The 23,856-nt window shown below is 41.0% G+C and overlaps 1 protein-coding gene across 2 annotated transcripts in view; it reads left to right on the plus strand.

The window, feature by feature from the left end:
* Positions 1-23,856, plus strand: part of LOC136862778 (solute carrier family 41 member 1) — a 204,860-nt gene that overhangs the window by 36,377 nt on the left and 144,627 nt on the right. Inside the window, exon 1 of one of the 2 annotated variants that reach the window (XM_067139031.2) lies at positions 11,724-11,836. The exons of the other annotated variant lie outside the window; for it this stretch is intronic. Within the exon in view, the coding sequence (XP_066995132.1) occupies positions 11,827-11,836 (10 nt within the window). The 5' untranslated portion in view covers positions 11,724-11,826. Of the gene's footprint in view, positions 1-11,723; positions 11,837-23,856 lie in introns of those variants that run through there. 2 annotated transcript variants of the gene reach the window in all.

The raw sequence follows: 23,856 nt of genomic DNA on the forward strand, positions 1-23,856 counted from the left end.
TTGTAATCTTCTTTAAAAATAAAGAAACACGTCTTCTTTTGTTTTCGGAAAACCCACCTAAGGGGTAAAGGAATTAAAAAAATAGTTGAATGCTTTGCATGAGGATACTTATATCTCAAAAACTACAGATGTTTCAAACGCGAAAATTGGTATTTGGAATCTTCTTTAAAAGAAACATGTCTCGTTTTGATTTCGGAAATTCCGCTTAAGGGGGCTGGTGAAAAGAAGTGAAAAATTACTTAAATTCTTTTTATGAGGATACTTACAGGCCTACCTCAAAAAATGAAGATGTTACAGACGTGAAAATTAGTATGGGAATCTCCTTCTAAAATAAAGAAACACTTATATTTTTGTTTTGGTAAGATCCAATGAAGCGGGGGGAGGGGCGGGGAGAGAGAAGAAGTGAAAAAGAGGTGGAATTATTTTTATGGGGATACTGATATCTCAAAAAATGACGACACAGACGTGATAGTTTGGTATTTGGAATCTCGTCTAAGGGAAGGTATGACTGAAATATCAAACTTATGTCACACACATATACATTTAGTAGTAAGCTGTTAACTGAATTTCATTAATTTAGGCCATTCGGTTTTGAAGTTATTCTTCTTTATTTACAATTTTTGATGCTCAATAAAAAGCCCTCCTCGTGACAACTTTGTCGATAATGAAACCAAATTTAGTAAAGTGTACTTTATGGATGTATAAACAAACTTTTCTGTACATTTTATAATTCTGTAAAGATTATTGCAGTCAATAGATTTTTTAATTCTTAAGATTTGAATGTTATCCTTCTGAAGGGCATGGCCTTAATTAAATGTGAAAAAAGGCTGTTATATATACTCAATAGCAAGTGTTAATTCCGACATATAACACAGCTTATAAATAAACTTTGTACAGGTTATGAGGAAAACTCTGTCACAAGGAGCATTTTGTACACAGTAACAACTACTGCTGTAAAGTCTGAAACTGAGAGAAAAGAAGTAACCATGTCCTTACCATAGAACTGTCCTGTTATGGCTGTTATTACCATTATCGATGTCAGATTGGATACTAATTTATAATATTTTCTAGTACATTAAGGACTGGGATATTTTATTATGCAAAAAAGAAATAATGAATTTTCACCAACATCCATCAAATTACACTCATACCTCCCCTTAAAAATAAAAAACACGTACTTTTTGTTTTAGGAAAGTCCATTTTTGTGAGGGGGTGAAACGAAGTGAAAAAATTGAATTTTTTATGATGGTATTCATATCTCAATAACTGAATATGTTACACACGTGAAAACTGGTATTTGGAATCTCCTTTAAAATTAATGGAACACGTATTTCTTTTGTTTTCGGAAAATCCACTTTAAAAGGGGGATTAACAGAACTGGAAAAAGGGATTGAATTATTTTTACAGTGATACCTATATATCAAAAGCGGATGTTACAGAAGTGATAATTGGTATTTGGAATCTCCTTTTAAAATAAAGAAGCAATTTTTTTCTATTTTAGAATGGCCTGTTTCTCATATGGACACTTCTATGTCGCATGACCCGAAATTAGCTCTTCCAGTAGCCTGGCCTTATTAGCCCCAAAAGGCAATACCAAAAACGTGGATTACGAAGAGGTACTGGGGTAAATGAAATTCAATTTTTCGGTGAGTGACCTTAGGAATTTTCATAAAATGACTTACAAGGAACACCTTTGACCTCGAACGCTCGGAACCGCACGCAATCATGCTTAGAATAACAAGCAATCATAAACAAAACAGTGGTGTGCGTCATTTCCATGCAGAACGTTGCATTCTACCTCAAGTAACATTTTAATAGAGAGAAGCAAAGTAACAAGATATCAATAACGTAGGAAGGAAATTATATGTAATTTAATGGTGTCAATGTATCTTTACAATCTCCATCAGCAGCGCCAAAAACACTCTGCTTAAAGTAGGTACAATTGCGCAGAACACACATATACAGCAGTACCACACACCAGAAAGTGCTTATATTAGTCCTCAAAGTGCAGATGCGGGATTTCGATGAAGTGGTTAAAACCGAGTGGGAGAGAACAATGTGCACACCTCACTAAAGCCACGTTATTACATTCCAAATCACTTTCGCATTCACGCAGTCCAATATCAAAAGCCACACTAATTACATTTTCAAATGATGATGATGGTATGTCAATGTCATAACCTGGCTTTCACCAAGCATATTGCAACATAGGCTTATACGTAGGTGCAGCAAATTGTTTGTAAAAGACAGAGTGAAGTTTCACGATGAAATAACGATCTCGTACTTTCACTTGTTGTTTGGCACCTTGTAGTTTTACAAAATCAGTAATCCTTCTAATACATAGTTTATATTGCTGAAAGAAGTAAACAACTATGGGTTGGCAATATTTTGTTGTTCTTGGTGGCAATATTTTCAGCGTAACATCTTTGTTTGGAAAACTTGAATCTAGAAGGGTACGAGCTGTATGACCTGCCCATGAATCACATACCAATAGGCTCTTTTCATTTGTTACATGTTCGCCAAGGACTGACGTTAGAGAACGTCTCATGTGTTCTTTAGTCATTTTTTCACTTTTTCTCCCCTCCACGTGAATGTTTCGTGCACAAGTTGTTGCAAGTTTCTTTAAAATATTTGGACCGAAAGTGCCTTGTGTCTCTTGAAAACAGATGTACAAGTTGTTTGCTAGTCTGCCTGCCATTGATAAAGCCACATCAATTGTGTGGCTGTGGGTAGAGCTATGTACAGACTGCAACACACTACCTGTAGTTTTCTCTCCTCTGTAGGACAGTGTTGATGCTGAAGACATTTCATACTGGAATTGACTCTGGTCACTGTTCCAAACATTACCTTTCTCCACACCCTCCTCTGAAAGATCTTCATTGGGGTAATCACATAAATATGATTGTAAATAAAGGGTACAGATCTCTGCACATGGTTATGAGAGTATTTGGGGGATGTAGTAAGGATGTAAAGGAGAGAGCATACTTGTCTCTGGTGAGACCCCAACTAGAGTATGGTTCCAGTATATGGGACCCTCAGCAGGATTACTTGACTCATGAATTGGAAAAAATCCAAAGAAAAGCAGCTCGATTTGTTCTGGGCGATTTCCGACAAAAGAGTAGCGTTACAAAAATGTTGCAAAGTTTGGGCTAGGAAGACCTGGGAGAAAGGAGGCGAGCTGCTCGACTAAGTGGTATGTTCCCAGCTGTCAGTGGAGAGATGGCGTGGGAGGACATCAATAAACGAATAAGTTTGAGTGGTGTCTTTAAAAGTCGGAAAGATCTCAATATGAAGATAAAGTTGGAATTCAAGAGGATAACTTGGGGCAAATATTCGTTTATAGGAAGGGGAGTTAGGGATTGGAATAACTTACCAAGGAATATGTTCAATAAATACCCAATTTCTTTGCAATCATTCAAGAAAAGGCTAGGAAAACAACAGATAGGGAATCTGCCACCTGGGCGACTGCCCTAAACGCAGATTAGTAGTGATTGATTGATTGATTGATTGATTGATTGATTGATTGATTGATTGATTGATTGATTGATTGATTGATTGATTGATTGATTGATTGATTGATTGATTGATTGATTGATTGATTGATTGATTGATTGATTGATTGATTGATTGATTGATTGATTGATTGATTGATTGATTGATTGATTGATTGATTGATTGATTGATTGATTGATTGATTGATTGATTGATTGATTGATTGATTGAACATGTTCACTTCCTCCACAAACTGCTGTGCCTTCTGACGTATAATAGTATCGTCTTTTATGTCCTTACGTGTGATAAATGTAGTAATATGCCTGGATGAAATGCCATATTTAGCCTTGAGATGGTCAATAAAGGAAATGGAAGCTTTGAAATTGATAAAGCCAACCATTTTAGCCCCTTCTAGTGCCCACATCTGCAGATGCTAATAGTGAACTGTAGATCCATACCTCCTTGCACCATCAAATTGCGATATTACATACACTTTTATAGTTTGTAATTGCGACAGTCTGTTTCCTTTGAAACGAACACCTGCTCCCCGTTCCCTAGACACATAATTTAGAATTAATGTGCAATTTGATTTGTTTTTTATGCACTTATAGCGCTTCATTAGTTTGCTATAGGAATTGAAGCCATGATTGTAATAGTCCCCATAAATGTTCTCTAGCACGCTGTCATCAATATCTTTTAATACACTGGACCTCGTCTTTTTGGGTGGAGAGAGTTCGTACTCACTTTGACTTGACTGTTCCTACCGGGCGACTTGGCCGTGCGCGTAGAGGCGCGCGGCTGTGAGCTTGCATCCGGGAGATAGTAGGTTCGAATCCCACTATCGGCAGCCCTGAAGATGGTTTTCCGTGGTTTCCCATTTTCACACCAGGCAAATGCTGGGGCTGTACCTTAATTAAGGCCACGGCCGCTTCCTTCCAACTCCTAGGCCTTTTCTATCCCATCGTCTCCATAAGACGTATCTGTGTCGGTGCGACGTAAAGCCCCTAGCAAAAAAAAATGACTGTTCCTGTTGCACTGGAGATGAATGTCGTGTACTGCTTGAAGAGCCACCTTCAGGTTCAGGTTCCTCCTGTCCTTCAAAATCCGTATATCTATCCAGCGTAACGTCGTGTATTTCTCTGCCATCGCCATTATATTTCTGAATTATCATGTTATATAATGTATCCGCGAACTCCATATCCTCGGCCCCGGTGTCGTTTCCATATTCAGCACGTCGCAATTTGGTCCCCAATATTTGGACCACATAATTCTCTTCATGAAATCATTGCACTGTACACAGTTTACACAGTAACTCGCTTGCGAACACTCCAAGAGACAACTACGTTCTGCAGCTATACCACTCACGCAACTGGAGCACTGGTTAGTGCAGCTACACTATGCCACCGTCTAGTGGCACTAGCAGACAAGTGCGGAGTTTTGCATGGAAATGAAGCACATCACTGTTTTGTTTATGATTGCTCGTTATTCCAAGCATGGTTTCGTGCGGTTCCGAGCGTTCGAGGTGAAAGGTGTCCCTTGTTAGTGCAGTAGCGAGGAACGATTCTTTTATCAAATTAGGAAATCCACGCGAGGGTAACAGCTAGTTGTAGTATATGTGTGGATCTTTACAAAAATAAAAACAGTCAGGTGGCATAATTTGGGGAAGGTTCTTGAAGCGACTGTCATTAAGAAATTTTCAGGAATTTCCAGGTAATGCGTGAATGGGCCGATAACAATTGCTAGAAAGACATAGCAGAAAATGTGATAACTTAAACCTCAGTCTGTGTGCGGTTGTTATACACCAGACAGTATATGTTCGCATTCAGTGTCAGGGAACTTCAATTACAAATATGGCTTATGAGCCGATCCGATGAAAACTTGGTGAATTTTTCGGACTTAAACTAAACAACTGTTGTAAGGTGTCAGACAGAAAAAACAGTGTTTTGTAAGAAATGCGGAAAATCGTTATGTTTGAAGTACAAGTAGTCTTCAATATCATCTTAAACATGTTCCTCCCTTCCGAAGTCCACCTGCATCTATCAATGACTCTACCAGTTCGTCTTCTCAGTCAACACTGGAGCACCTAATAGTGAGGCGTGTTTCCTCTAATATAGAAAGTGAAAATACGAATAAACTAGTGAAGTGGATTGTGCAGGATAGCAGGCCGCGATGTCCCTCATCGTGGTATTGAAGAGGTGTTCTCACTTTTTTCTCTCTAGTGACACGGTAACAAATGAAGAAAAGGGGACATGTTTTATGACGTACAATGGTCAAATAATTAGATGAAATGAAACAAACAGCCTTTGCTGATCTCGCGGGGAATTTTTGATCTTACAAATCCAACCGTAGCTACCTGGGGGTCACAGCTCATTGGATAGTATCGTCATTCAACATTCCAAGTTAAACATCTTAGAGAAAACCACAACGCCGTCAACTGCACAGAACAATTTGAAGGTGTAGCCGAATTCGTGAATGGGGTTTGGAAGACAAAGTTGTCACTGTTTCTACCAACAACGCAAGAAATATTGCTCTAGGAGCTGAGAGAGCAAAGTACGACAATTTTCGGTGTGCACCCCACTCTACAATTAAGTTTAAATAAAGCTTTCAAGGATACTGTGTGCACCCGATTAAAATTCGATTAATCGATCGATTAATCGATTAAAGGCATTCGTTTAACTGATCAAAATTTTTAATTAAATGACAGCTCTAACAATAAGGTTGCTTCTATGAAAATATAGAAAAATACGCCGATGGAGAAATCTCCCAAGTTATATAATAAATAAGCGCAGTAGAAAGGATTGAGGGGATTGGAAGCTGGCACATTAATTGAGTGAGACCCCGCGGAGGGTACGAAAAATGGTACACGGAAAACAGAAAGCCAATGGGACATGAAATGTGGAGTTAAGTATCCAGAAAATACCACGAAGTTCAGTTATTATTACTATTCTTGTTTACCGAGCGAGTTGCTGGGCGATTTGGGTCGCGTAGCTGTCAGCTTGCATTCGGGAGGTAGTAGGTTCGAACCCCAATGTCGGCAGCCCTGAAGATGGTTTTCCGTGGTTTCTCATTTTTACACTAAGCAAATGCTGGAACCTGTACCTTAATCAAGGCCAAGGCCGATTACTTACCACTCCTAGCCAGTTTCGATCCCGCCACCGCCATAAGACCTACCTGTGTCGGTGCGACGTAAATCAGTTGTAAACATTAACTATTATTATTATTATTATTATTATTATTATTATTATTATTATTATTATTATTATTATTATTATATCAGAAATGGTAAATTAAACAAGTTATTTGCAATAAAACCTTATAAACTGTGTAAATAATGGCAAACAAAGTAAGGTCTGATTAAGGGACAACGTTGAAGGCATCAATTTTAAGCTAATATTCCTGCAATAATAATTCGCCTGTAACCATTGTAACAATTAATCTCATACGAAACAGTAGATTATGATTATTAGAGCTCATACTGCTTCAATCTATTCACAAAATGTTAAAATACAATAGAACAGGAGATTACAAGAGTTAAATAAAATAGCAACTTTTCAGCTACAAGAAATATTCGCAAAAATGTAGTCGCACAAAAAAATGTATCAAAAAAGGGAGAAGTTAACTTGTTTACAAAATTTAATTTATATACTATATATAATATGAATGAGACAATAAGAAAAGACAGGGGCATGTCAATACATCCTTGTATCTTATATCACAAAGAGAAAGTAATTAAGGACACTCCTTGCCAAGTTTATTTATTTATTTATTTATTTATTTATTTATTTATTTATTTATTTATTTATTTATTTATTTATTTATTTATTAAATGTGCCGGCAACAGAGACACACTGCAATTAAAAGTGGCTTTTACAAATTATTTGACACAAATAACAGAGAAATGCTAAAAAGAAGAAATTACGAAAATGCTATTTAAATGAGATGATAATGGCACAGACCAGAGTAAAGTGTAGCTTCCACCGAAGTCCCAGTCTCATCCATGGCTGTGACAATATGGAAGCTGCTGGGGTATGGATGGTGCTGAGTAATAACCTTCAGGGCATGACTAGTGCATCTGAGCGTTATGAAAGGTGTTGCTCATAGGGTCAGTCGTGCTGCAGTAGCACTTTCTGACCCAGTGAGGAAAGCAATGGCAAACTACCTCACTCCTTGTCCTACCTAGTACGCCTCATTTTGGTGCTGCCATTGGTTTTTGCGGTTTCCTTATAACCGCATAACCTTTGGTGGTGCTATTTGAGGATCCAACCAGCCTCTGGGCTGATGACCTAACGGACAGACAATGCTCTCTATGAAATGGATGAAACAATATCTCATATACAGATGTCTGTTAGAACATTAAACAAATCACTCCGACGAGTACAATTCTTTTAATATATTTACATATGTGTCATATTCATAAGCAAAGTCAAGACCTATATGCAATTTATTAATTAATTTATTGTATGTTTCACACATGTTGTTAAACGGAGAGTTCTTAAAAATACAGTTTTGGAGACTGGAGTTATAAACAATTGCCGAAATCTTAAATTTCCTTTTCTAACATTAAAGCATAACTCGTGAAGCAAACTATTATCGTCAATTAATGCATTAACAATCTTATAGAGATACTGTAAATTTGTTGAGCTATTACACAACAAAAACTCATATGAAACATAATTTCTAAAAGGGAATATCTTATATTTTTCATAATAAATATTCTTAAAAAGCGTTTCTGCACTCTTTCAAGTTGATTTCGACAAGATTTACAACATGGAGACCAAATTATACATGAAAAAGCTATCTGTACAAGCCTTGTCTTATCTGCTAATTCTTTCCTTTATTTTCTTTAATTAATAACATAATTATTGGCGGAAAGGTGTGCTGTACCGGGAGGTACACCGCAACGCCGCGCATTCAAAATAAGCGCCTTAATAAACTCCTCTATTGATCCCAAGGTGAACTTAGAACGTTAATCAGAAGATGTCACTACTGAAATATTAAGTAATTGTGTTTTGGTGAAGTTTCCTAAATTGATTGAATTTCTCCTTGTTTTGTTTTGCTATATATCAAGAAGTTTGGACATTTTTCCACAGATGACACTACCAAAAACTATGATCATGCACTCTGGTGCAAGATGGAAGAACTTACAACCTAAAGAAGTTTTGTATTCCTAGGTTTTTCATAACTGAATCTATGCTCATTTATTTTTGGGTTGGCAACACTTCTCTTTCCTTCCGCCAGTTTTGATTTTTACCAAATGAAATTTTCTGTAATTAAATTTCAACCTATCACAGGCTTCTTGTTCGATTTTGAGTGTAACTTTTGAATTCAACCAATAAAATTGAGAGGGTGTGTACGGATTAGCCCAGAATCCTCTCGAACCTTCCATGAGGGTATATAGAGTGCGGCTTTTCACGCTTCCTTGTCAATTGATCGCCGTCATTCTATGTGTGGGTGTGCTAAGGCAGGAGGCGGGGCGCCTCTTTCTTCGGCCAGCAGAACATCTACAAGGTAATGGCCACATAAATTCTATCTTTCTTGCTGTATCTGCCAATTAATCCGAGGGGAAGGTCCGAATCTTTAATTATGTAACAAACGTTTCTAAAATGTAAATCTTCTTTCGGCTAATGTAAAAATTTCATTTTCAACAAAGCCACATTATTCGATAAGAATTTATGCAATTGGATTATACCGGGTGGCTCACCCACCCCTCGCGACCTAGTTTTATGCAACCCACCGCGCTGACTACAATTCTGAAGCACATCCGTCCCTCTACCTAAGCCGGGTTGATATAACGAGATGTGTGGTTAAGGGCTAGAAAATAGCAGGAATCGTGAGCGCCACCATTGATTCATTATGAGTACCCCGAATGAACGCGTAAAACTAGCAGAGATACCAGGAACATGTACCTTACAACAGAAAGTGCACACACAGATCAGGAACAGGTATTGAATAGGCTACGAACTGCCCGCTGCATGTCATTCATTTGAGTGCTGAGAGCACTGAGTACAGTGCCCCTACACAAGTTTAGTTATGCGCTGCGCACGGGAGTTTTGGACTTTAAATATTTCTCGGAAACAGCAATGCAATCAGCCCTTAATATACTACCTTTGTTTTCAGGTAAAGGGTAGCAAAATCAATGTAATAGTGTGTATTTACCCTTAACTAAGATGTTCATGAATTTTTCGGGGGTTGCAAGGCGGGGCAAGGGGACATTGCTACCCCACCCCACCCTTACCGCACACCTGTCCACCAAACCCGTGCCAGATCCTCAAAAAGGCCAAGGAAACATGACGCTGAAGGTGTTAGTTCGTGTATAGCTACCATTTTCCTATGTCTTGGATGTAAAAGACATTTATACGTATACTTAATATTGCAGTAACTGACTTTATTGCTGATTGACTACAGATGTATAGAAATAAAGGTTAACCAATTATTAACATACATTTCAATAAATATTACTGTACATTACCAACAGATATGTCATCTATATTGTTAATTATATACATCAACAACCAACAGGAAACTTTACAAATGGAAACCTAGTAAAGGAAAGAAAGGACTCCATCGTTACAGATCTACATGATAAAATTGAATACGTAGAGAAGAGAGTGAAACTGCAATTCCTGATTGGGCTAGACATAACAGCAATGGATGACAATAATAATAATAATTTCGTGTGGCTATTTCTAGCCGAGTGCAGCCCTTGTAATGCAGACCCTCCGATTAGGGTGGGCGGCATCTGCCTTGTGTAGGTAGCTGCGTGTTATTGTGGTGGAGGATAGTGTTATGTGTGGCGTGTGAGTTGCAGGGATATTTGGGATAGCACGAACACCCAGCCCCCGGGCCATTGGAATTAACCAATTAAGGTTAAAATCCCCGACCCGGCCGGGAATCGAACCCGGGACCCTCTGAACCGAAGGCCAGTACGCTGAACATTCAGCCAACGAGTCGGACAATGGATGACAATGCGATCACCATGCAGAGACCAAAGTGTGTACTGATTGTCCCTCCACAGTCTCCTCACATTGTCCGATTGGGGGGAGGGGTTTTACGGGATCGAAGGAAATGAATACGGATAGGGACGAAGAGTGGGTACTTAAGAGGGTCCTGTGGCGTGTGGAGAGGATAAGGCGTTTACGGTTCACGGAACGCTGGAAGTATCGGGATGCTAAGGTGGATACGTACGTGTTGAGTTTGTGAACTGGGAAGATGTTATAAAGGTCAGCGGTACGGAAGTTTGGGTAGAGTCGAAGGACAATGCGGATGAGGTGGCGTTCCATGGATAAGAGAGGTCGAGAGTTGGCGGCAGTTGCCCCAGCGGCGAATCCATAGACTATAGCGGAACGGTTAAAGGAGGTGTAGTTGAGGGTTAGAAGTTTGGAGTATAGAGCCCAATTGGTGCCCGACAGTCAACGCACCAATTGGGCTCTGCGGTAGGGTTTGTCTTGAAGGGTCTAGAAGTAGGGCCGGAAAGTCAGGAATTCATCTACGGTAACGCCTAGGTACTTCATGCTGGGTTGGGTATTTAGGAGTGTGCGGTGAATCGTTAGACGGAGAACGGGTGACGGGGAATCGGTTGAGACCGCAACGAATGAGGATGGACTGCCTTTTGGATGGGATTCAGAAGAAGAACAGTCTGTTATTTATACGGCACCGAACAGGTCAAATGAGTCACAACTAGCGTAACAGCAAAGATTGTCGAAGGCAGTGCTACCTAGTGATGTGTCGCATGATGCATAACTCTCGATGTATTCTGAGCAACCGATGCAGTACGCGTATCGTTATGCTATCTCGATGTTTTATAGTGACGTAAGGCGTATGCGGTCTGTGTCTCTGGCTAGTACTGGGAAGCGTGATTCAGAGCTCTCGATGCATTCTGAGCAACTGATGCAGTCCATGCCTCATAATCCTATCTCAAAGTAGAATTGGGATATCGTACGCATGCGGTGTGTTATCCCTCGAGTATAGTATGTCTGCTGATCAACTAACGACAACGTTACGTCCACTTCTTGATAATCTACTCTCTTCCTGTATTTTACTTTGTCCTGTCCACCTCCGCAGCGTAACGGTTAGTATCATTACCCACCGTCCTCGGGGTCCGGGTTCGATTCCCAGTACTACCCGAAATTTGCTAGTGCTACCGTAGCAGAGAAGGTTCCCCTGAGCTAGGAGCAGTTGCTGTCGTCATGCGATGACGTAAGCAAGCTTCGGGGAGCGAGCTAAGCCGGGCAGTTGGATTGTGAGAGGGAGTGGTGTGTAGTCTTCCGTGAGTGTGTACAGCATGACAGCGATGTTTCACGTTGTAGATGTACGGTAGAAGAGCTGGAGTAGCAGATGCCTGAAGGTAAACTTGCAATAAGATAATTAACGTCAGTGACAATGTTTCTGCACGTTAGATTTTCTTCTTATTATTATTATTATTCTCTATTCGCGTTCTTTGATTGGAGCTTAGTTATATTGTGTGACGTTATTCCAAATTCAGTTACCAAATTGATCAATAAAATGTCGTGAAGCTTTGAATTTCAAAAGACCGATAATTTTGGCTGCTTCAGTTGCGTAATGTTGCAAATTCCAGCAATGCACGCTATACCCAAGTCCCCTTGCCTCATCAAACTTAACTACTATTGTTTGTTGTTTGTCGTTTGTCGAAATGTATTTCTTGCGTGCGGTTTCCCTTGACCACGATTACACCTTTTCGTTTACCTGTTACATATTCAAGCATCGCTTTAATATTACTTTTCGTTTTCTGTTTCGGATTCCGCTTCAGTAGCTTTTTCATGACCGGACGAGTTGGCCGTGCGGTTAGGGGCGCGCAGCTGTGAGCTTACATCCGGGAGATAGTGGGTTCGAACGCCACTGTCGGCAGCCCTGAAGATGTTTTTCCGTGGTTTCCCATTTTCACACCAGGCAAATGCTGGGGTTGTGCCTTAATTAACGCCACGGCCACTTCCTCCCCAGTCCTAGCCCTTCCCTATCCCATGGTCGCCTAAGATCTATCTGTGTCGGTGCGACGTAAGGCAACTAGCTAGCTTTTCATGTGTGTTGTACCTACAATAATCGTCAAAAATACGGTCTGATACTTCTCATTAAATATTTCGACGACGATAGACACTTCGCTCTTCTTGGAAAGTTAAAGTTCATATTCATATTCATTGTGGCTGCTGCCTTGTTCACCTGTCGAATTGGAATTACCCTGCTGCTTTAAATTCACTGCTTATGGTTATCATAACTGTGGTCTAACGTTAAGTTTACATATTTGCTAAGTGATAGCTCTGTCAAGAGTGGGTACAACAGGTATAATCGCTATAGAGAGGACGGATAAAAATATGCAAATGACTCGTCCTCCTCACCAGCACCTTTTTACGTCGTATTTTCAGTTTCACCAATCCCACAAAACATTAATTGGATTGATTGCTACTCGTCGAACCATTGTGTTTTATCTCTCTACAAACAATACACAGGTATCGAGACGTTTGATAACACCGCCGACACAATCTTGGTTGACGCAGTGTACTGGGAGTCAAGCGTGATGCATCCCAAACCCCATGGCGCAACAGTCCCGAAGGCGCACGGCCTACCAAGCGACCATTGCTCAGCCCGAAGGCCTACAGATTACGACGAGTCGTGTGATCAGCACGACGGATCCTCTCGGCCGTTATTCTTGGCTTTCTAAAACGGGGTCGCTATCTCACCTTCAGATAGCTCCTCAATTGTAATCACGTAGGCTGAGTGGACCTCGAACCAGCCCTCAGATGCAGGTAAAGGTCCCTGACCTGGCCGGAAATCGAACCCGGGGCCTCCGGGTAAGAGGCAGACACGCTACCCCTACACCGCGGGGCCGGCTAAAGCGTGATGCATACCTGCGGAATATTACAGGCAAATGCCTTTGCTGGCGAGATGTAGTGTTTACAGTGCACTATGTCTTCTGGTATGGGCTATATCAAATTTGTTACTTTCATTGACCTGTCACAGTCTCATCCTTGGCTTTGACAATATGAAAGTGACTGAGGTATGAGTGATGCTAGTAATACCATTCCTTATGCAGCCAGTCCCTGTTATGAATGGTGTGAAAATATCGCTCATAGGGTCAGTTGGTGCATACATTTCAGTGGGCTTGGCAGAATGATATGTAAGAGCAACTGCTGGCTCGGTGAGGAAAGCAACGGGAAACTACCTCACTCCTCGTTTCCCTAGTACGCCTCTTCAGTGACGCCTAGGCTATTTATGACAGCTGTTGGCGAAGCTGCAGAGGATCAAACCAGCCTTCGGGCTGATTACCCAACATACATACATACACATTACAGGCAAACGACTGCCACCAATGAAAGCAGGGGAACGTACGGGACCTTCAACTGCATTTTGGTGCCATTCTGCTTATTCGAACACAGGGTGCTCCTCGTTAGTATACGACTATCCTGGGTGAATACACATCCTAAATACTTTATATAATCTACGTGTTCCAGTTCTTTATTTCCGATCAGAGATTGCCTTAAGTTTGCTCCCTCTTTATATCACTTTAGTCTTGGAAATATTAATTTTTTATCACACTCTCTGCACCTATTTTCAGGTTCCATAAATTCATTAATATTTATGGAATAATATTCAGACTTTCAGTGCGATGCAATTACCTGAATTATTAATCAAATCTCATAAAATCGTCTTTCTGTCTGTACGTTTTAACATTAACCTGATACTTGGCTTTCACACCGACACGACAAATAACAGCATACGGCGTATTCAGTTTAATGGGTTCGATCCTGGCTCAGTCCGGTGGTATTTGAGTATGCTTAAATACATCATCCTCAAAACGGTAGATTTACTGGCAAGAAGAAGAACTAATAATAATAATAATATAATAATAATAATAATAATAATAATAATAATAATAATAATAATAATAATAATAATAATGTTACGTGCTTTACGTCCCACTAACTACTTTTACGGTTTTCGGAGAAGCCGAGGTGCCGGAATTTTGTCCCGCAGGATTTCTTTTACGTACCGACACGAGACTGACGTATTTAAGCACCTTCAAATGCTACCGGACTGAGCCAGGCTCGTACCTGCCAAATTGGGGTCAGGAGGCCAGCGCCTCAACGGTCTGAGCCACTCAGCCCGACAAGAAAACGAGCTTATGCGGAACTAAATTCTGGCACCTCGCCGTCTCCGAGAACCGTAAAAGTTGTTAGTGGGATGCAAAGACAATAACAGCGTTCATTACATCTGAAACTTGACATATCTCTCTTACAGTTCGTTTCAGAGAAAAATTGCTCGTGACAAAATTGATTTAGAATATTACTTACAAACTTTTTTATTCTAGCATACAGTGGCAATCATCTGAATATTTAAGTCCATGAGCTGACAACTAACTCTACGTAGAGTTGTTATGGAGATCATTCCGTCAATAAGTTATTCTAAATGGTTGGAACATCTCTGTGCTTCTTAAATATTAACGGGATACTTGGTTCTTATAACAGAAGCAAGAGGTCAAATGTAAAACAGATGGAAGTGCACAGAGAGAGAGAGAGAGAGAGAGAGTTGAGAGGGGTGGAAATGTTACGAAAATTTGGTAAACTTTAAGCTGGAAAGATTTGGGAGTGAAGGGACGACCTGCTTGACCTGGAGCTGATTAAGATTAGAAAGGTCATAATATGAAAGTAAAGTTGAAATTTGAGGGGGAAAATTTGGGTAAATATTCATTTATAGAAAGAGGAATTAGGGATTGGTATAATTTACCAAGGAAAATGTTCAATAAATTTCCAACATCTTTGAAATCATTAAGTAAATACTAAGTAAGCAATTGGTAGGAAATATATCACCCGAGCGACTGTTCTAAGTGCAGATCATTGATTGATTGATTGATTGATTGATTGATTGATTGATTGATTGATTGATTGATTGATTGATTGATTGAAGAGCTGTCTGGTATGAGAGACAGCGGCCTTGGTCATGAAAGCCGACCAAAATGTTTGCGGACGTAACCAAGCTGACCACGCAACACTGAACTGTCTGCAGTCGGTCAGGCTGGACAGCAGTCGTCTCGGCAGGCCAAAGCCCTTAATCGGCTACATGTGCAATTGTGAGGGTTATGATAGGCCTACAAGTTGGTCAACAGTCCGATATCTATCTACTGTATACATAATAATTTTATCTGTACTTTGGTCAGAATTTTAAAACTTGGTATTTGTATTTCGGTCATGCCCATAATAAGAAGGAAATGAAAACCCACAGCCTGTTTCCAGTCATTCGACCGGGTCAGGAATGGAATGAATGAAGCCCCCATCTAGAGCCGAGGATAAGAATTGTGCCTACAGCCGAAGCCTGTCGCACTCCTCTGGGGCAATGATTAATGACTGACAAATGAAATGTTAATGGACCGTGTTGCTGGAAAGAAAGATAACAGAACAAACCGGAGTATCCGGAGAAAAACCCGTCCTGCCTCCGCTTTGTCCAGCACAAATCTCACATGGAGTAACCGGGATTTGAACCATTGTATCCAGCGGTGAGGGGCCAACACGCTGCCGTCTGAGCCACGGAGGCTTGTGCAGTAAGAAGGAAATGTAATTTTTAAATTTCCGTCGTGTTTGTTTGTTTGTTTGTTTGTTTGTTTGTTTGTTTGTTTGTTTGTTTGTTTGTTTGTTTGTTTGTTTGTTTGTTTGTTTGTTTGTTTGTTTGTTTGTTTGTTTGTTTGTTTGTTTGTTTGTTTGTTTGTTTGTTTGTTTGTTTGTTTGTTTGTTTGTTTGTTTGTTTGTTTGTTTGTTTGTTTGTTTGTTTGTTTGTTTGTTTGTTTGTTTGTTTGTTTGTTTGTTTGTTTGTTTGTTTGTTTGTTTGTTTGTTTGTTTGTTTGTTTGTTTGTTTGTTTGTTTGTTTGTTTGTTTGTTTGTTTGTTTGTTTGTTTGTTTGTTTGTTTGTTTGTTTGTTTGTTTGTTTGTTTGTTTGTTTGTTTGTTTGTTTGTTTGTTTGTTTGTTTGTTTGTTTGTTTGTTTGTTTGTTTGTTTGTTTGTTTGTTTGTTTGTTTGTTTGTTTGTTTGTTTGTTTGTTTGTTTGTTTGTTTGTTTGTTTGTTTGTTTGTTTGTTTGTTTGTTTGTTTGTTTGTTTGTTTGTTTGTTTGTTTGTTTGTTTGTTTGTTTGTTTGTTTGTTTGTTTGTTTGTTTGTTTGTTTGTTTGTTTGTTTGTTTGTTTGTTTGTTTGTTTGTTTGTTTGTTTGTTTGTTTGTTTGTTTGTTTGTTTGTTTGTTTGTTTGTTTGTTTGTTTGTTTGTTTGTTTGTTTGTTTGTTTGTTTGTTTGTTTGTTTGTTTGTTTGTTTGTTTGTTTGTTTGTTTGTTTGTTTGTTTGTTTGTTTGTTTGTTTGTTTGTTTGTTTGTTTGTTTGTTTGTTTGTTTGTTTGTTTGTTTGTTTGTTTGTTTGTTTGTTTGTTTGTTTGTTTGTTTGTTTGTTTGTTTGTTTGTTTGTTTGTTTGTTTGTTTGTTTGTTTGTTTGCACGTACCCGCAACAGGAGAAAATGACAGAACATAATTTAATGAAAATTGACATTTAAAGTCAGGAGGGAGAGCGCTACAATCTAGGCTTTTTAAAATTCAAGTTGGGCGAAATATTAGTTTAGAGGGAAGTTTAATAATTCATTCTCAAATATTCACGTCAATACGGATTCTGGCGATAAATATTACATAATAAAAATTGTTGGAAAATAACATTTCTAAACGTATGCGCAGTTAAAGTTCATCCTGTGATGAAAAATAATGGAAATATTTTACACTGTATTTCTTTGATTACTTTCTGCGTCGTACCGTTGCTAATATTACAGTAATATTACAGTAATCCTACCAAACAAACCTTTGTAACAAAGAGCAGTAAATCCTAATAGTCCGTGCCTCATATTTTTATCGTAGTAGAAAATCTATCGGTTCGAAGCCCTCCTGGTGGCCATGATCGTTAAAGGACCAGGTCTATATAATGTGACGCAGTGGTTTGCCGGTTCGAGTCCTGTTTGACGAAAAAATGTTTGCCATCAGAATGTTGGCTGGAAGGCTAGGAGAGATATTAGTAAACAATTTATAATCAAAAGATTGCGCTCCAAAAGGCCTAGATTAACTTCCAAACCTCTCTTCAGTGTTCAGATGAGGAGTGCCTGTTCAAGAGGTGTTATTATTCTCCTTTAAAAAATAGTATTCCGTCCACAGTCATAACCGTGCCATGTGCATTGCAGACCAAAAATGCGCAATTTCTTGTGTAAAAACATGATCTGGTACAAAAGGTCCTATAACTTATATATTGTGGTGTAGTGGTTAGCGTGATTAGCTGCCACCCCCGGAGGCCCGGGTTCGATTCCCGGCTCTGTCACGAAATTTGAAAAGTGGTACGAGGGCTGGAACGGGGTCCACTCAGCCTCGGGAGGTCAACTGAGTAGAGGTGGGTTCGATTCCCACCTCAGCCATCCTGGAAGTGGTTTTCCGTGGTTTCCCACTTCTCCCCCAGGCGAATGCCGGGATGGTACCTAACTTAAGGCCACGGCCGCTTCCTTCCCTCTTCCTTGCCTATCCCTTCCAATCTTCCCATCCCTCCACAAGGCCCCTGTTCAGCATAGCAGGTGAGGCCGCCTGGGTGAGGTACTGGTCATACTTCCCAGTTGTATCCCCCGACCAAGAGTCTGAAGCTCCAGGACACTGCCCTTGCGGCGGTAGAGGTGGGATCCCTCGCTAAGTCCGAGGGAAAAGCCGAACCTGGAGGGTAAACAGATGATGATGATGATGATGATGATGATAATCGGTGTGCGTTCGGAATCACCGAACGAAATTCGGGAACAAAGGAGACAATTTCCTTCGCATTGTGGGTGGTAGGAAAGGTATTCCCTTTCAAAAGGGCGTATTTCCTGTGGGTATTCAGTGACGTTTATTAAGTATCAGAGCTGTATCGGACACGAAGGCGTATGTGTGGCGACACCTGTTAGCAGGCAGGTGTACCCTCGGCAGCATAGACACGATACTCGTTGTTTGGATGCACCTTGCTGTGATTACTGCACGTTCGTACCTGTGTGATGGTCAATTAACCTGAATCCGCCCAGCGTGCCATATATGGCACGGCAAACTACACAGTCTTCTTGGACTCTTATTATTGTAACCGCGCGCACTGTATCCAACGCTAAAAGTTACAATTTTATTCTCAAAAAATTCAATCTTGGGCGGATCCAGGTTAATAGGCCTACCATTGTGTACTAATGCTGAGATAGATGTCTCTGTTGATATTTTGTGGTAAGCTAATTTAAGTCCGCCTCTGTGGTGCAGTGGTTAGTGTGATTAGCTGCCACCCCCACCCCCCGGAGGCCTAGGTTCGATTCCCGGCTCTGCCACGAAATTTGAAAAGTAATACGAGGGCTGGAACGGGGTCCACTCAGCCTCGGGGGGTCAACTGAATAGAGGTGGGTTCGATTCCCATCTCAGCCATCCAGGAAGTGGTTTTCCGTGGTTTCCCACTTCTCCTCCAGGCAAATGCCGGGATGGTACCTAACTTAAGGCCACGGCGCTTCTTCCCCTTTTTCTTGCCTATCCCTTCCAATCTTCCCATCCCCCCGCAAGGCCCCTGTTCAGCATAGCAGGTGAGGCCGCCTGGGCGAGGTACTAGTCATCCTCCCCAGTTGTATCCCCGACCCAGAGTCGGGAGCTCCAGGACATTGCTCTTGAGGTGGTAGAGGTGGGATCCCTCGCTGAGTCCGAGGGAAAAACCGACCCTGGAGGGTAAAGAGATAAAGAAGAAGCTAATTTAATGCGTTAGTGGTCCGTATGTAACAAACTTTATGCAATGACCATACGCAGACATTGTGGAGGAGCGGATTGTGCTTACATTGAACATTATGTGTGTGACGGTCGAGTGTCATGTTCTCTCGTCAATGAGAGCACAACTTATCCCACATTGTTATAAAAGTATGTAAATCTATTATGTATTTGTTGCTGTTTTGTTCTGTGCTATTTCCTCATTCCATTTCAAAAAAGGTTATTTCCGATGTGTCTGAACAAGAAATTGCTATTTGTGTGGTACCCAATCAAAAGACGCTATTTGCATTTAGTTTACAATTATATTGATGTTAATATCAATGCGAGAACACTCGTCACCGGGCGAGTAGGCCGTGCGGTTAGGGGGTGCAGCTGTGAACTTGCATCCGGTATTTAGTAGGTTCGAAGCCCACAATCGGCAGCCCCGAAGATGGTTTTCCGTGCTTTCCCATTTTCACACCAGGCAAATGCTGGAGCTGTACCTTAATTAATCATCGCCATAAGACCTATCTGTGTCGGTGCGACGTAAAACAAATTGTAAAAAAACACACTCGTCATTTACATTTGGGTTCACAGCATAGTTGTAAACAGTTGTACCATACCCGATCATGGGTACGTCCCATGTGCCTTTTATTACTACGCGTTTCTTGCGTTTTCCCACAACTTACTGTTGGTTGAAATAAGAACATCTGAACAGACACTCCTCATATGGAATAAGGGCATGTGACGCTGTTGATGGTGATTCGTCCGTCGGAGGAGACTTTAAGCCTTGAGCAGACCCCTTGCGCTATTCGACAGGAGTAGGCAACGTGCCGGCACTGAGTTTCATTCTCTCCCTTCTCACTATCGTATATTAACTCCTCTGATGAGACTGAAGTGAGGAAAGGCATTCGGTCCTAAAACACCCTGCGAAGATTCATCTCACTTCATACTCAACCTCGTGGAGAAACGGGACAAGGGTTTTACATACAGAAAAATTATAGTTGCGATACTTAAATATATTGTGTGTCCCAAAGGGAGCCATGAGCGAGCGTTCCACACGATGCGTGATCTAGGGGAGTTACGTCGCCCAGTGGAACAGCCTGTCTCAATATTGACGAGGAGGAACTTGGAAGTTAGATAACTTCCTTTTCTGTCTTGCCATTCTTCTGGGTCGTATACTTTACATTCTGATAACTAATGCGCAATGATTTCTATTAAGGGGACCAAAACAAGCAGTGACGTGTTTCTACGGTAATATTAGCTGTATGGGAAAGCTATACATCATTAAACTTGTGCAAAATTTAAATTCCGACCTTTTATATTTCATGCTTTTTTTATCATGCGGTGAATGATAACGGAGATATTAGTGATTGTTATATTTTTCACAAACTTGGGCTACGAATATCTCGGGAAATATTACTTCTAAAAATATTGTGCTTCTGATGGAAGATCCAGCCAGTTGCCAAGCCTAGGTCTCAAATATCACCGAGCCGGAAGAAAAAAATTTGATGACTGGCAATATCCTAAGTCTCCAAAACGTATCAACAATAATATTACACTGCCGGATTATTGTTGTTAATTGTCTATTCTTCTATTACTCATCTCCACCAGATAGGATTACCGGTGCAGTTACAGAAACGACTTCTACACAGCAGGTAGTATTAAGATACAATGTAGTGTTGGTGTTGGTGCTAGTCTTTAGAAGAAGTGTAAAGAAGGAGCTACCTCGGTCGCCGATCGAGAATGAAATTATTAGCCCATTTCCCTAATTTTAGATGTAACCACAAGAGTCACAACTCCCATTCTAAGAGCTAAATCGTCCATAAGAGACCCAAGAATTGAACCCTGGCCAACTTGTCAGAAAGCTAATATCCTAGCCCGTAAAGTACGACGGAGATACAGTACGGCTTATAAAATACTACTGCGTGTTGAATGTATGAAAGTGAAAGCTGCACTGCGAAAACTGGTTCCATTTCGAGCCATGGAATATTATACGGAGTGAGTCAATAAGAAACGTCCACCTCAAATACCTCCAGATACATTAAAGGTACCAACATTTTACTTTCACATTATTAAATCATATTAAAGGGCTCTTAAAACAATGTGCTTCCAAATTTCATGGGTTCATGGAGGAATTGATACTAACTTTGCCTTATAAAATGAGTCTACTGGTTTCATGCGCGAACACAATACCTAGCGTTAAATGGGCAAATTCAGCGGTGTGCTTGTTTATAATGTACATTCGTTTCTTTCGGAGCAAGTCCAGCTCCATGGTTAAATGGTTAGCATGCTGGCCTTTGGTCCCAGGCTCTATTCCCGGCAGGGTCGGGAATTTATCAATCATTGGTAAATTTCTCTGGTACGGGGGCTGGGTGTATGTGTCGTCTTCATCATCATTTCATCCTCATCACGACGCGCAGGTCACCTACGGGAGTCAAATCACAAGACCTGAACCTGGCGAGCCGGACAATGTCTTTGGACACTCCCGGCACTAAAAGGCATACGCCATTCCATTTCATTTCGGAGCAAACAAGTATTCCAGACAATACTCTTTAAAACGTGGCAAGTACGGTATGTTGGATGTTACTTACAAGGAAACCCTTCCAACTATAAGTCCCCGATATGAGTGAGATTTGGTACAACGATAACAGTAGGAATGCTTTATTCATCCTTATCAAAATTAGATGCCCGGTCTTATATTTAGCGCCTGTTTTGGGGTGTCAATGTTCGCTCATTTAAGCACCGCGTAGACAGGAGAGAGTGGCGGAAAGCAGGTAGAAGTGAAGTAATGTGTGTGTGTGTGTGTGTGTGTGTGTGTGTGTGTGTGTGTGTGTGTGTGTGTGTGTGTGTGTGTGTGTGTCCCACGAACCTACTACGCTGCCGTAGCAAGGGAAGAGGTGATAATCCGACGTGGCGCGTCCTAGGTGGCGGATAGAGGGGTCCTAACCGCCTTGCCGGCGGCCTTGAGCGAAATAAAATAGCTCTCGTGACCAAACACACAACCCCTGTGGGTGGGGGACGCAGACGAAGAATACACCCAGGTATCCCCTGCCTATCGTAAGAGGCCACCAAAAGGGACGACCAAGGGATGATGATTTTAGAACCATGAGACTACTTGTGATTAGTACCATTACGTTAGGAACACCATGGGTCGACTTTTGTTGCGATTAGTACCACCATGTGAGGAACACCATGGATCTACGTAACCTACGAGTAGTACCCTTATGTGAGGAACAGCACGAGTCTGGGCGTTACCTCTGGTTAGTACTATCATGTGTATTCCATCATGGCGGGGGAAGGGGGCATTCGGGAGCGCGGACTAATGTCCGTGTGTCGTAACACTGCGCTGGAATGTGTCGGTTCCCCTGTGTTCAGAATGGGTATGCGCTCCCTATGGGTAGTACCACTTTCTGAGAAACTCCATGGGTCTACGTTGACTGTGATTAGTGCCACTATGTGAAGAAAACTATGGGTCTGCGTTACCTGAGAGTAGTGCCATTATGTAAAGATCACCATGGGATTTGTTAACTGTGAGCGTTACCATAACGTGCCATACACTGTGCCTATGATGAGTACCACTATGTGAACAACACCACGAGTATACGAGGCCTGTGATTAATTCCACTAAGTGAAGAACACCACAGGAACACTGGCGCCCGTGATTTGTCCCACTATGTTCGGAACACCATGGGCCTGCGTTACTTGTGAGTAGTACCGCTATGTGCGAAACACCATGGGTTTGTGTTACCTGCGAGTGGTGCCATTGTGTATGGCATACAATGGGTCCACATTACCTGTTATTAATTACACTTTGCGAGACACACCATCAGTCTACGTTACCTATGATTGGTACCAGTATAGGAAAAACACCATGGTTCTGCTTTACCAGCGATTAGTACCGTTATGAGGGGCCAGTGACGTTGATTTTGGACCCCTTTAGATAATGAGCATCGTCCCGGTCATTAAGACATTGCGAATTGGATCCACTGATCGGATTTTTCATCATCATTCGTTTTATACTCTAGTCAGTGGATATATTTTGAGTTTTAATTGTCATTTCGTTGCAACTTATACAATTAGGGGCCGATGACCTAGCTGTTAGGTCCCTTTAAACAGCAAACATCATCATAATCATCATCAGAGAGAGAGAGAGAGAAATAGTGAGAGCGTGCCACACGAACTGGCCGGCCGCCCCACCTCTACCTGCTTCCCGCCACTCACTCCTGTCTATGTGATGCTTAAATGAACAAACTTTGACACCGCAAAACAGGTGCTAAATATTCGACCGGGCATCTACTTTTGATATGGATGCATACATCATTCCTACCGAAATCATCGTACCAAATCTCAATCAGATCGGAGACCTACAGATGGAAAGGTTAGCAGCAGAAGTTCCTGGCGGGTGGGGGTTAGTAACAACGTAGTGATATAATCATACCGAAGTTCCGCCTAGAGAAACCAATATGTGTTAACATTTCAGCTTAGAACTCTTGACTAGGAAGGTTTTGTGATCTAAGTAAGATTCAGTATTGCACGAACACTTATCAGCGAATGTTCATTCTAAGCGATACTTGTTCCGCGGGTCGGTATTTCTCCCCTGAACATTGTCAGGGAG

Source organism: Anabrus simplex, chromosome 2 (assembly GCF_040414725.1).
Source record: "Anabrus simplex isolate iqAnaSimp1 chromosome 2, ASM4041472v1, whole genome shotgun sequence".
In the NCBI taxonomy this organism is placed as follows: domain Eukaryota; kingdom Metazoa; phylum Arthropoda; class Insecta; order Orthoptera; family Tettigoniidae; genus Anabrus; species Anabrus simplex.